Here is a 15,036-nt window from a genome sequence, read left to right on the forward strand (position 1 = left end):
ATAGTGATTTATTTGGATGAAATTCTAGAATAGTTTAAAAGTCAATCAGTTCTTTTCAGACCAAATCCAGGTTGCATTATGTGATGTTTAGAAATTATAAATAGTTTATTCACCACAAAGAAAAAGAAAGCTATGCTTAATCTGGGTAGGGACTATCTGTCCTAACACACCTTTGACATTTTTTTTTTTTAAAAAGACAAAAATGCACTTAACATTTTCAAGTATAATGAAGTTACCATGAAAACACTCATATTTTCATATTTTTCCCCAAAGCAAGGCTTTATTCATCCAAATGATAAAAGACTTTTGTAATTGCATTTCTGGCCTCTACAGTTAGAATGACTTTAACTTGTCTCATTTATTGATAATTTTATGTGTTGTGATAGATTTGATTCATGTAGATCATTATCCCTACCTCTCTTTTTTCCTGAAATAATATTTGTATATGTCTGTGTTCATGTGTGTGTCTTGTTTTCTGACTCTGAAATGTTTATTATGCCTTAGACAGTTACCCCAGGGAGATTATGTAAAAAAGCCTGGAGATGGTGACTCTTTTTATAGCGACATTCCTCCCGGAGTCAGCACAAACTCAGCATCTAGTTCTAAGAAGAGGTCTGCTTTTCTGTCGCATTTTCAGATTTCTACCTGTTCCATCACACATTATTCCATTAGTCAGAACATTTCATTATTTTGCAGCAGGTTTGATTACTTCTTCCTTCTTTCTTGAATGTTAAAAAATAGTATCCTTTGTTCTTTGATTACTCTACTTCAAAATGCCATATGCTCAGAACCACTCATTATACAAATCAGGCCACAAAATCAAAACAAAGCAAACCAAACAATAACTCTGAATCTATATAGAAACCTCAGGGTTTTTCAGTCTTGCTTTATATGGCTTAAGAAACTATACGTAGTATTTAATAGTATTTAAATGGTGAGCTTTATGTCATGTTTGGTAGTCAAAGAAAAAGGTTACTGTCATGCTTCAATAAAAGCAACTGTTAAATAAATTGGTGATATAAGTGCTGCATTGAGTATTTTTTTAATTTTATATATATCAAAGCTAAGCTCGCTATGAAACAAAGATTGCTTCTCTGTGAATCATATATTTGAGTATTATGATTTTGCCTTTTTTGGGGGGTGATTATTTCTAGACTTTATAAGTTACAACTTAGTTGACAAATTAAGTGTGCTTAATTTTGCCTGAGTTTTATAATAGTACAGGTGGGATTAATATATTATTTATATGTCTTAGACACTGATGCTATATTCTTATTCTAGCATCTTAAGGTGTATGACACCATTTAAAATTCTGCATGCTTTGTAACTGCTTAATAAAATAAATGAAAAGAAGAAATAAATAGTTGGCATGTTTTAGGAAATGAGACCTATGTTCACATTGAAGGAAGCAAAAATATTCTTGTGGGAGAATTTATTTATTTAAAGTTGCCAATAAGAGTATAATGGACAGGAAAAAAGGTCTGGTAGCCCTGCTCATGCCTTTGGGCACATTAGCTACTTTTCAGAATGAAGGGGAAGTTGCTAGTTTATTGGGAGGAAACATGACCTGTTCCGGAGTCCTGTATAGAGTGGATCATCTGTAAATATTCTGCAATGTCTCTCAGTCTTTGTAAATGTTAATCAGGAAGGAGAATAGAAGGAATTAGTGAGACCTGGGAACTCTACTTTATGTGGAACTTTCTTAAGCATGAAGGATAATTTTCACTTAGATAATGTAGCTTCCAGCAAAAGTAGAAACACTAGTTGTCGCCAAAGGAGTATGTTTCTACAGAATAATGTTTTAAAAAATGTATTCTTTTAATTTATGGAGGGCTTGTTGGCTAAGAGAAGACTAGGGTTCTACTTGAATTCTCTGATACAAATATTTTCTTGATAGAATATTAAATTTTAAATTAAACAACATGGTAAATTAGTGGAGAAATTAATGGTTTCCAGCAGAATTTCTGTTGTTCTTTTGTACAAAATATGAGTCATTCTGTGAGTAGCAAATGATGTTGAGAAATTCCAACCTAGGGAATTCATATGGAGTAGTTGTGCTGAGTTCCATTTATTTTCACTGATCAGTAGAAGGCTTTTTTTGAAATAGAAATTATTTCTATTATTATTCCATTAACCAGATTCCATTAACCAATATTCCATTAAATTATTCCATTAACCAGAATAATATGTGGAAAAGATTTTTAAGTATAGTGCTATTTTCTAAAGTTCCTATAAAAAAGTTTAAAATATCCATTTGAATAATTCCCAGATTTTAGAAAAATCTCAGTGGGTTATGATTCTTAAGCAGTTAAAGGTTCTTAAGATTTCTCTGAAGTATATGTAGCTTGTTAAAATTCTTGTGTGGTACAAGGTAGGTGTGTAAATTTTGCTTCTTTTAGATAATTCATTCAAAGATGGTAGGACACAAATAGCAGGTGGGCTCAATGGTACATGGGCTTTGTGAGAGGCACTGTCATGATAAACATCTGATTCAGTTCAGTTATTGAACAGTTAGCCAACATGTACTACACTTTTTTGGACCATATTTGTGGAGAAAAATGCCAATTCTTAGAAAATAATTTTATTACTTAAGAAAATCTAAATAATGCTTTGATAAATGTTAACCAGGTTCACTTGAGCAAATCTTTATGTAATCTCTTGGAAGTCCATGTCCTCATAATATTTGAGTGGAAACCATTGCTTTACAATTAAGAAACATCTATGGTGGGACCCCATTATAACTCTGCTGCTGGGGTGATGCTGAAATACATAGTGAATTTGCTCTGTGGTTGCTGTGTTCTGGGGAATGTAAATTGGCTTGCATTGTGTCTTGATACTTTTCATTTATATACTATTGTAATGGGGTTCCATTGTATTTGACTTTTCTTAAATTGGATGTTGTGTAATTCTGCCTTCTTCATGAAGACTTTCATGTTCTCTTCATTCTTTCATTTCAGATTTTTTCTTTCTTGATTTATTTTATTTAATGCACAGTAATGCTTAGAAGTTTTGCTTACTGATCTCAAAACATTCATTTGGTTACATTTTTGAACAATTTATCAATATTTTCAATTTCAGGTCAAATGGGCTCTCTCATTCTTGGAGTGAAAGGATTCCAGACACAAAACATATTTCAGACATCTGTGAAAATGGGCGACCTCGAAGTAACTCTTGGCAAGGTAGAGGCTGGCATTCTGAATCTGTCTTTCCACACAATCAAGTTCTATATTCTGTGGCCCCTGGTTGTAAAGACTTTTATTTCTTTGAAGCTCTTTAGCTCTTCTCCCAACAGAGAGGAGAATATGTAGAATGAGAGCCTAGTTTTTATCTGGATGGGAAATGATGGGATTCGGCAGCACCAGGACACTAGACACTTTGTGAAATTTAATTTGAGAAAGCTGTACAGTGTGACAAACCTGGTGTTCCACAGTGGTGCTGCTTATCAATTACACCCACTTGAAATGCCTCGTAATTAGACATAGGGCAATCACTTATTTACATGGAAATCTAGCTCTAAACCGTCTTTTTCAGGTAACCTGGGAGGCAACAAAAAGAAAATCAGAGGCAAAAGATTTAGACCTCGGTCTAATTCAACTGAGTAAGTCTGAACCTCTAATGGAAAAAGGCACTCCAAGGTCCTGTGCAGATCGTGTCAAAAGTAAATTAAGCAGATAGTCAAAGAACTGTAAACCATGTCTCCGGTCTTGGTTTTGTCTTTTAAATTCTTTTTTGCCCTTTAAAAATTAACCATGGCTTTTCTCTTTTACATAGGCATCTCCACAACTGTGCCCATACCAATATTCATTGATAGTGGGGGTCTCACCTGCAGGCTTTTTCCTCCAGTCACCTGCCATTGTGGGGTCTTGGTTCTATATGAAGGGAATTTGATAACATTCCTTTCTTCTCATCATCTGGGATTCAACCATTTCAAAGGGTCACCCTTCCTCTCCCCAATACTCACACAGCCTTGTAAGCATCGGGGAAAAATTCCCATTGTACTAGAGCATGATACTGCTCATGATCTAAAACCACCACTATGAGGTCTTCATGGCTGCAATCTAAGCATTCTCTCAGACTAATGGAATAAGTTTCCCTTTTACATTTTCTATCTCAGAACATTTAAAAGGGCATTTTCCTAAACTTGCTCTTTAACTGAATCATTGTCACTAAATGCAACATTATCCGTTTTAAATGATAGCCATGCATTTACTTTTTTTTTAAGGGGGGTGGGTTTAGAAGTCACATTTAAAGTCATTTATAATGAAGTAAATAATGTATTTGTTTTGTTTGTTTCTCCACTTAAGAAAGTACAAGCAAAACAAAACCTCCTCAAATCTTTATCTCCCTTCATGGAATAAAACACATCCTTAGTATCCTTTTGGACTGAACTTGCCACCTGACTTTTTTTACCCATTCTATTTTATCCTTCCTAAAATTTTTTACTTATTTCTCACTCTAGCGATAGTTATTATTTCCAGGATCTCTATTGCTTCTTCACGCCTTAATATTTGGAAAGTCTGAATAGCAGGTATTTGTTAACTGCTTGTCAAAAACTTATGTTAGCTTTTCCGTCATACACCCTGCCTTTTTCAGTCCAGGAATAATAACATTGCCCTGAAATTTGGACCTTCCACCTGAATGGTATTGTCTTGTAAGTGGCTTGTCAACATGGATACTTTATAGACACAGTAGACAATTTCAAGTGATACCATTGCATGGTCCAGAATGGCATCATAGAATTCCATCATAAAGAACTAATGTGTTAGAGTTTATCTTATATATTCCCAAAGCGCTTGGATGCTTTAGGGCTCATTGTTGATAAACTCTTCTTGGAATGTTGTTTGGTTTGTTTTGCATGAGGTCACCTAGTAAGAGCTCCTTAACTTATTTTAGTTGCTCACAGGTGTACAGATAAAATTGCAAAATGTTCTTTAGAACTTCCTTGTGTACTGTTTAGTGTTCTAACAGCATTTCCTATAACAAGACTTCAAAAACTCCTAAGTTAAAAAAAAAATCAGTATTATGTTAAAGCTATGAGCTTAGGGCCTAACGCACATTTGGTGTTTAACAATATTCATACAGTGTTTTCTAGAGCAGTTACTTATTTTTTTAAATGTGTATAATTTCCACTCACATCGAATGATTAAAATTGTAATACTACAGATGGCCTTTGAGAAATCTTGCCTATGAGATAATTAAATTATTATATTTAATATGACATTATAATAGGATCATCTTTATGAGGGAGAAGTATTAAGGACTTCCTCAGATTTTTCAGACTTTTCTGATTTTGGTTACATGACTCATGTTAATTAAATGGATCCAAGTCTGTAAAGCTGACCATAATTCTCACATACCTTCTTGTATAGGAACTGTCTCTCTATATATACATATGTATATATACATATATATATATTTATACATACACACACACACGTATATATTTTCTTACAAGGATTCCTGATAGGTAGCATATCAAGAATTATGTTTGCAAACTTTTAATACTTTCCATATTTAAGTAATCCCATTTGCTTCTGATAGTATAATACCATTTGTGTGACTACAAGAGGAGCAGAATTACCACAGACAAATATATCTTTTATTTTTTTCATATAAGAGGTGTTTCAGGTCCATTACTCAGAATTCCCTTTAGTACCTCATTATTCCAAAAGATGATGAAAAATTGGGACATGAATTAAAACATGCACCATAAAGGCATGCTCTGCTAATTAACAAAATAAAATGTCCTCATATATTGTATTGTTTTTCCAGTCAAAACTTTTGCATCTTCATCATTGTTGTACATGATGTAAAAACATTTTTTGGCTTAGAGTTTGTATTATATATTGTGTTTTTACAGGAGGGAGCCCCAAGCACCTGAGCCTGGGCACTCCCTCGCCCAGACAGTCCCATCCCAAGGCATAAGCCCAGGGGGCTCTGACAGCCCCCAGACAGGGAGTCTGGATCACAGGTCAGTCTCCACCTGCCCCTTCATTCTGGGCTGCCACTTAATCTCCTTCCAAGTCCTTTCCTTGGCTGAGAACAGGGTCATTTGATCTTTGAGCGAGCCCTCATGTTTGCTCAGAGGTGCTCCTGGTCCAGCCAGCACCAGCTAATTTTCCTTTGCCTTTCCATCCTGGAAAACACAAAGAGCTCCCCTATCCCATCTAACGCCATTTTTTTTTGCATGTCGCGCTATATGCCAAGTCAAGCCACATAGGTAGATTTACTGCAATATGATAAAATCCCATCACTCCAGCCACCATGACCTTGAGATATCAGGAAGCTCACCATGAAGACATTTTCATGGGCAGATCCCCAGAAAGAACAAAAAATTGAGAGTTCTTTTCAGTGAAGAACTCTCTGGTGAAGTGACCACAGCCTTCTGAAATGCTCCCTGAAACAGAGGAAAAAGTCCAGTAAGTGCAAGTCAAGCCATGTTGTTGTAGCATTCATGGAATAGCTGTGGCACCAGGACTTTGAGTTTCTAAGATTGTCAGTGAAAGGAACAAATGTCTCCTCCCAGAAGTGGCCGTCTGCCTGTGGGTGACTCACTTCGCTGTGTGGCTATGTTTCACCTGATTACAGCTGCATGGGCTTTTTCTACGGTTTTCCCCAGGCCGGAGCATTCACTAGCCTTCATTTGTGGCTGCACTTGGCTTTTTGACTTTTTCTTTTTGTTGAGAGTCTCAGTGGAAATCTTTATGCAAGTTTTAATTGGCTATCTGTGAAAGCACAAGTTGGCAATGATTGTGGCTAAAGGCAAAACTAGTGTGAGTTGTTTCTGAGTCAGGAGATACTATCTTACCAAAAATGGTCTTATAAGCAGAAAAAGCAACTGAACCCTTCTTTCAGAAGGGAATTTCACAATGTTATTTTGTATAGTACCTCGATTATGGCTAAAAATGAGGGAAAGGGCTGTGGAAAAAATAACCTGATATTTTTATATAATTGGAAATGTAGTCTTCCATGTTTATGAAGAGCTCAATAACTAAATATGGGAGAAAGGAGGAAAATGTAACCAAAAATAAATAATGTATTTTATAATTTCCCCTGGTTTGTTTACAAATAACTTATGTTTTATTGAGCTTGAATCTTTATTGTCTATAGTAGCCCTAGAAGTTACTTTTTAAATGAAAAAAAAAATGAAAAGTAAAACTTCCAAATTCTTCCAGTATGGAATTTGTTAAATCTACATTATTTTACAAGGGCAAACTCTGAAGGGGATGTATTTTTGCTTGGCTCCCAGGGTAAAAATCAAAGGAAACTCTGGGGAAAACCAACAACTTAGACCTCCCTCCAATTTTTTTACCTTTAAAATTTGCACAGTAATTCTGATGGAAACATTGCCAGATCCATCAGGGAAATGCTAACTAAGGTCATTATTATTCTCTGGCAGTCATTCACACAATTCATGGTCAGACACTTGGAAGGCAACCTCTGAGGGTTGGTTCCTAATGGAAACATGAGCACTTTATTCTGGAGTGCACAAAGAAGAGGAAGGAACACTGCAGCTGCAACTAAATTACTAAACCCAGCTTCAAGATCATGGAGGCCTATTTAGACCACACAATGTGCATTGAGGCTCCAGGATCAGAAGAGTGGGACCCTATTTGCTCCTTGCAGAGCCAACTGGAACATACTTTCATGTTGACTCCAGCTTGAGACCCTCTATAGGGTGTAAGACAGTGGTCACGTAAAAGCCTTCTTATATTGGAAAGAGAACTTTGTTCCTTTTAATTGTTCTTAGGGTGTTGTATGCCCAAATGCCAGATTGGAATTGCAGCCATCTGAGTATTTTCAAAAAGCATCATTATCATTTAAAAACCAAAGAGCCAAATGAGAGGTGGCCTGGAAAAAGCCACTTTAGAGGTGGGTGAATGGGACTGCTGACTGTACTGTGATTGAAAGGGAGCTTCTAATTCACTTTGGGAAGCCACTGGAAAAGGCTTTCCCAGAAATGTTGAATATATTGTAGAATGCCTTGATTGAGCCTTGTTGTAGCTGAGATTATTCTCATGTCATTGTATAGACTGCCTCATAATCACCCAACATCCATTCTGGTTTATTTGCCATGGTCACTTGCATTTGGAGGGTGAAGACATCCTTGCTAAGCTTGTGCTGTGTATTTTCAGATTTTCTATCTTGTTCTGCTTTCTTTGTTCCTTCCATTGCTTTCTGCAGGTATTTAAACCCATGGTTCAAAAGAGACTATAATGTAGCTAAGTGGGTAGAAGATGTGAATAAAAACACTGAAGGACCATACTTTAGGTATTTTATAAATTAATTTTTATATCCTTCTCAAACTCTCCCAGCACATACAAATACTGTAGTGTGACTGGCTCTCTATCTTGTATCTCCCAATACAAGTTCCTATAGGTGGAAAGGGGTCCTTGTTTATTTGCTGCCTTTTGACTCTGTTTTTGCTTCGTGAGCAAGTCTGGTTCTTTTCTGAATGTTTCAAATAAAGCCATTTGAAAGGGTTGTCATTTAGTGCATGTCCCTATCACCATCTTAAGCTTTTTAGTAGCTTTCTCTTCATTTTATGCTATGTAGTGTTCTATGGGCATGAAACATACTTTCCACTAATAAAGAAGCACTATTAACCTGAACAATTTAGTTTCTAGAATCTAGCAGTTTCATAATGCATTTTTCCTACTTACTGCCTAAGAGTGCATAGTGCATACAAAAACTCAAGGAAAAACGTATAAAGAAACTAAGTGAAATGTGATGGGATTTTACTTGGAGTAGAAACAATGATTTGGTCTAACTGGAAAATTACTGAGACAACATTGACCACATGGGAGTATGTGGAATGAGTTTAGGTTTTATTTGTTCAGTATAACCATTTCCTACCAGAGAAAGGCTGTGCTGAGAAGTGTTATACAGATTCTCAACAAAGCATGTAAGAAATTTTTTATGCTTATAAAAATGTTGTTATCTAATACTTCAAATAGAACAGGAAGCAGCTGAAAATATATTCTTGACTCACAAAATAGAAGAATATCGCTACATTTTAGAAACTATCAAATTTACTCAGTTCACTGCAGCTCTGTGTAAACATTACAGGTCAGAAAGAATTTCCAAGAGTTCGTAATGGCATTTTTTACCCTTTATAATATCAAAGTGATTTTCTAGAGGTAAATGTCCACTTTATATCTGACTACTTTGTGGACAACTAAGGTAAAGGAGAAATATGTACTCAATTACTACCTCTTCTGAACACAATTTTACAATAAACTTTCATGTTACTGATTGCCATGACTTGGGTCAACATTGAACAGATATCAAAATATGTATGTGTTTTTAACTCTCAGCACCCGTATAAGGTGGACTCTCTCTTCCAGTGTACCATTTAGTTTAGTTATGTATAGTTTGAGAAAATGATTAGACCTACCTGCCTTTTAATTTGATCCATAACATTTGCATATACCCCAAGGAAAGCGTAACTCCTGCCTGCTCACAAAAATATATCCTGCTTTTATACCCCATCTTTCCCTCCTGCCCTGTCCCTCTGCTTGTCCCACACTTTCCCACACTGAACCTCATACACATACACTCACATTCAAACATCCCACCCTCATCTGTAGCTCCCAAGATGGCCAACATCAGGAAGACAGGTAAGATGATTTTGACTGTTATTTGGAATCTTGGCTCACCTGCAGTCCTATTTCTCCTTTCTGTTTTCCTCAGGCTTGTGGGCAGATTGTAATTTGTACCAGCCGTGGAACCAAAACAGAATGACTTTCATCCTATATGGGTTAGGGCTTTTATTCCCAAATGGATTTAGCATTTTTGCAGCAATAATTTGTGAAATGGTACCCCGGAAGAGTTGATTCACCTCCCCTGGGTGAGCTGAGTAGTTTATGTGGCTCTCAGAGAAAGAGGTCACGTTTCTTAAAATCAGCACCCAGGTCTGCCCAGAAGCTGCATGACTAAATGCAATTTGGATGGGGAAATGCTTCAGCACCCCTGATTGCACGTGCAAAACTGCAAGGACAATTTTAGAGGGTTCCTTTGTTTTCTCTTCTAATATGAGATGTTGGTTCCTACAGTAGATAGTGAAATTAAGAATTAATTGTTAAAATCATATTTATGTTTAAAGGTTAGACAAAGTTCTGTGGACAGTTATAATTTAATTGACATTTTTGAGTTAATAAGGGTGATAAGATTTGAAATTCAATACAGAATTTCTGTGGTGGTGGTAAATAATTGAGATGGCCCAGAACGTTTAACACAGTGATTCTAATGCAAGGGAGAATTTCATCCACCCTCTGTCCAAGCCAAGCCTCACATAGGAGACCCAAAGTGCATCCACACCTTGGCTTGTGCCTTGCCAACCCTATGCTTAGGCTCAGATCTGCTTCATCTGTGGCCAGGTCATTCAGGATTACCCTTCCTGTCAAAACCACCAGTGAGGGCAAAGGTCACCTCATTGTTTTTTGTAGAGACGGGATCTCACCATGTTGCTCAAGCTGGTCTCAAACTCCTGGGCTCAAGCAATCCACCTGCCTCAGCCTCCCAGAGTGCTGGGATTACACCCCTGTGGTTTTGGCTTTGCGGCATCCTTATCAAAATGCAATCTGCAGCAAACTGGTTCAAAATATAGTCCAGCATTTAAAATATAGTGGCCACACTGCTAGAGAGAGCAAGGCAAATGCCTAAATAGATATCAAGTGATCAGAGTGCCTCTGCTGTGCCCCCTTATCCAGTTTCGATATGATGGTGGTTGCTCAGGTTGTCCTCTGCATGAATTCAGGCCACCAGGAAGGAGCAAGTGAGATCAGGACAAGAGCATTATCTCGCCACACCCAGATCCTGGATGCAGTTCTGTTATAAGCTCTCAGAAGGTAGCCTTACTCTCGGGTATTATCCCATTGATTACTCACTTCATCAGGGTTTTCGAGTCCACTTCCATGATTCTATGGAATTTTTGGTGACTCTGAAAAGAAACGAATAATTACAACTATCATGTATCCAGTGCCTATGATATACCTTTATTCCTCACATCCTAGGGTGTAAGCATTCTTATTACCTTTCTGTAGATGGAGGAAACTGAGGTAGAAAGAGTAATTCAAGGTGGCACAGCTAGTAAGTGTCAGAACCAGAACTAGAGCCTGACTCTGAATCCAAAATCTGTACCTTTTCCATTTCACCTTAATTAAAAGTAGCAGAGTGGATACTGATGACTTGAATCCTCTCTTAGTACACTTAACAAATTCTCCTGGATCTAGGCCAGGCACAGTGGCTCACGCCTGTAATCCCAGCACTTTGGGAGGCCAAGGTGGGCGGATCATGAGGTCAGGAGATTAAGACCATCCTGGCCAACATGGTGAAACCCCATCTCTACTAAAAATACAAAAATTAGCTGGGTATGGTGGTGTGCGCTTGTAATCCCAGCTACTTGGGAGGCTGAGGCAGGAGAATCGCTTGAACCTGGGAGGCGGAGGTTGTAGTGAGCCGAGATCACACCACTGTACTCCAGCCTGGCGACAGAGTGAGACTCTGTCTCAAAAAAATAAATAAAAATAAAATAACAAATTCTCCTGGATCAACCTACTATAAAACTCACATATGAACACAAGTGAATAAGAGGTGGACTTGTGTCCCTCTCCATGTGACTGGCCTGGTTTTTAGCCTGTCCTTGGGTGCAGAACTGAACTGAGGTTGGCCTTACAGGCATATATACAGAAGGTAATCCCAGGAAGTTTGATGTAGCCCCAAGAGGCACCACAATCCATTGGCACACAAACATACCTTTATTGTGTAATTCTAATAGGGTATCCATTATGGTAATTATAGTTTTTAAAGATACAGTAATGGGCTGGGTGGGGTGCCTCATGCCTATAATTCCAGCACTTTGGGAGGCCGAGATGGGTGGATCATTTGAGGTCAGGAGTTTGAGACCAGCCTGGCCATCATGGTGAGACCCTGTCTCTCCTGAAAATAGAAAAATTAGCCGGGGGTGGTGGCGCATTCCTATAGTCCCAGCTACTCGGGAGGCTGAGGCAGGAGAATCGCTTGAACCCAGGAGGCAGAGGCTGTGGTGAGCTGAGATCACACCAAATGCACTTCAGACTGGGTGACAGAGTGAGACTCCATCTCAAAAAATAAAATAAAATAAAATGCAGTAATAATAATGGTTGACTTGTATCCAATGATGCACTTCACTTTTTAAGTGAATGAGCTGGGCTGGTGCCTGGCTTTAAGTGAAAGCCAGGCTGGAACTGCCGGGCAAGTAGTCAATAAAGGTCAGAAAAGAGCCTGGAGATAGTTTTGAAGAAATGTTTTCCTTAGACATTTGTGAGAAATTTTGAGTTTATTTTCCCTAAAGTGTTTTACAGTACCGTGGTCTCTACTCCTATTTTGACTCCTGCTCTGGTGCTCTCCATCCTCCCAAAATAATCACTTTTATGCTGTCACATACCACCCAGCCTCCAGGACCCTTTCCCCTGCTAAAACTTTCCTGCTGGGCTTCTCTTCCCCTCAGGGTCCAAGATGTCAATTAACAAGAGTGTTATTATTCTTTACTTCTATTTTGACTCCTGCTCTGGTGCTCTCATCCCCCCAAGATAATCAGTTTTATACCAGCCTCCAGGACCCTTGCCCCTGCTAAAACTTTCCTGCTCAGCTTCTCTTCTTCCCCTCAAGGTCCAAGGTGTCAATTAACTAGCGTAACTAGCGTGTTATTTTAAGAAGTAGTATATGTGCAATTTCTTTGGGGTTCTGGAGAAAATCTCCTGTTTTTGTTCTAACTTAATTGGCTTTGCCCATAGAAAGATATTTGAGGGGAAGACTGGACCTTCAGCACCCCTCATTGGAATGGCTTTGTCCATGTATCAGGCTGGCCATTTGGACCCATGGCCAAGTTAAAGCTGGAATGACTGTGAAGCTAAAAGCTAATAGCTAATGGTGTGGACACACATGCTGCAGCAGCTTAAAAAGATGCCTTGTTTTGCATGATCCCCTAAAGTAAACAAGATTTAACTATTTGTTTGTGTACCTTACTAGCTTTCCTAAAGTTGGATATTTTATCAGTAGTGATTAGGCTAAAAAGCTGATGCCAGGTTAATAGTCCTCATTTTAGAAAGATGCATTTAAATATCTAAATGCAGAAGTTTGCCATTATCTTACATGTACCAAATTTGTTTCTTAAAGATCATAGTCCTATTTAAAGTGTTTTTCTAAAATAAAATAATTTCTTAATTAAAAAAATATGAAGTACATTGCTTTAATAGAACTTTAGAGAATTTGAAGTACTAGTATTAGTTACACCCATCTGCTCGTCAATGAAGAGCATTAACATAGGAGAAATCAAACAGCTGCTGTGTTCTAAACGTTCATGCAAAGGAGTGGTCCTAGCCATTTTTCAAAAATAGGAGTTACAGATTAAAAGTGAATTGTACCATTCTTCATTCTTAAAATCTATCAAGAATGTTCACTACTGCTATCTTAGGGTGTGTGGGAAAAATTATTTTCAAACTTTAGCTTGAATTCAGTGTCCATAAAATGGAAATTAGTATGAAAACTATGGCAGAACCAGAGCAAAGGATATTATATGCATGCAAACCAAAATTTAAAACAAGGAAGGAAAAAAGACACCTTTATGCTCTTGAATGCAGTGTAGGCAGTAGATCTTGACCTACCTAGTGCTACCCCCGCCCCTCCCACTAACATTCCCAGGCTGGATCAGTCACAGCAGATGAGGTACATTCTACTGAAATAAACACTTTTGCTATAAGGTGGCAGTGTAACCAGTTCAATGTGGGTTTTTACCACCTTGCACCATGGATTAAGGAGCAGTGGATGTGTAGTGGTAACGTTTGTGAATGGAATAGCTACTACAGTTATCACATCTGTTTTTCATTGATATCTTATGAGCAGACATTTTTTACTCAGCTGTTTTCTTTTTTCACTTTAAAGACAAACTAGCAATAGATAGGGGCTTGTCCAGTATGTTCAGCTTAGTCACAAATTACCACTACACATGCAAAATCAATGAAGTACAGCATAATACACCAGCAGCTTACATAGAAATGCTGATTGTAGGGACTAATTAGACCATTTTTGTATGTTCTCATCAGACTTTGTTTGGCTGGAACTCTGCACTCCTTACTGCTTGCATGTTTACTAATTTATTAAAAGCCCTGTATTTGCCTTTGTTCCTTCACAACTAACACACTGGCCTCTGAATGCATGAGTGTTGTGTAAACTGGTGTGTGATTTAGCAACTAATAAATATATCAGTTGTAATGGATTTTAAGATCTTAAGAGAAAATTGGAATTATTGTACTTAAACATTTTTACATTAAGTGGTTAAAAATAAGGCACAATATTAATGTTTTATACACATAATTTACCATTATAAGCTCTTAGAATAATTTCATCCCTTCTGCATTTTAGCTTTTTATCTATTCTATAGGATACATTTTTAGTGGCTTGTAGTTGAAAAGTATCATTCTATGTTCTAACATTTAAATAATCCATTGCAGTCATGAAATTAGGAAGATAAAATTGCAGCATTTCACTGTTGAGAATGACAGAATATCTTCCCAGTAGTTAAATCTTTGCAGTAGTGGCATATGAAAGTTAGAAGTCAGAGGGTTTGTTCTGAACCCACTTTTCAGATATTTGAAAAATGTTAGGCAATCACATGATACTTAATTCATGTTCTCAACATCTCAGGACTTTATCTCCTGCCAAGTCTCCTTCTTCATCAACTGGGTCTATTGCCTCCAGCAGAAAATACCCTTACCCAATGCCTCCACTTCCTGATGAGGACAAGAAAGTGAACCGACAAAGTGCCAGGGTATGTGGAATCCTCTTCCATGTGCGTACATGCTCAGTCATTATCATTTATCTATGAGTTTATATTTTAAAAGAGAGAACCATTTTTCCTCCCTTGTTCCTAAGAAAATGAAAAAATCAAACTTGAAAATAAGGAGATTCTTGAGACTTTTGGCTTCAGATTTATATTTGCAAATAGTTTAATCTGCATTGATACAGTCTAGGTACATTTTGTGTAATTAATTGCTA

At 37.4% G+C, this 15,036-nt stretch overlaps 1 protein-coding gene across 34 annotated transcripts in view; it reads left to right on the top strand.

Moving 5' to 3' along the window:
* Nucleotides 1-15,036, top strand: part of ADAM22 (ADAM metallopeptidase domain 22) — a 269,774-nt gene that overhangs the window by 245,296 nt on the left and 9,442 nt on the right. For 6 of the 34 annotated variants that reach the window (XM_016957696.4, XM_063814659.1, XM_016957695.4 and 3 more), the window contains 3 exons: nt 3,079-3,179; nt 3,532-3,598; nt 14,686-14,809. In XM_016957696.4, the coding sequence (XP_016813185.1) occupies nt 3,079-3,179; nt 3,532-3,598; nt 14,686-14,809 (292 nt within the window). Of the gene's footprint in view, nt 1-504; nt 700-3,078; nt 3,180-3,531; nt 3,599-5,860; nt 5,972-8,184; nt 8,272-14,685; nt 14,810-15,036 lie in introns of all 34 variants that reach the window. The other 28 variants (XM_063814654.1, XM_063814652.1, XM_063814653.1 and 25 more) reach the window with 12 other exon arrangements.

Source organism: Pan troglodytes, chromosome 6 (genome assembly GCF_028858775.2).
Source record: "Pan troglodytes isolate AG18354 chromosome 6, NHGRI_mPanTro3-v2.0_pri, whole genome shotgun sequence".
NCBI lineage: Eukaryota > Metazoa > Chordata > Mammalia > Primates > Hominidae > Pan > Pan troglodytes.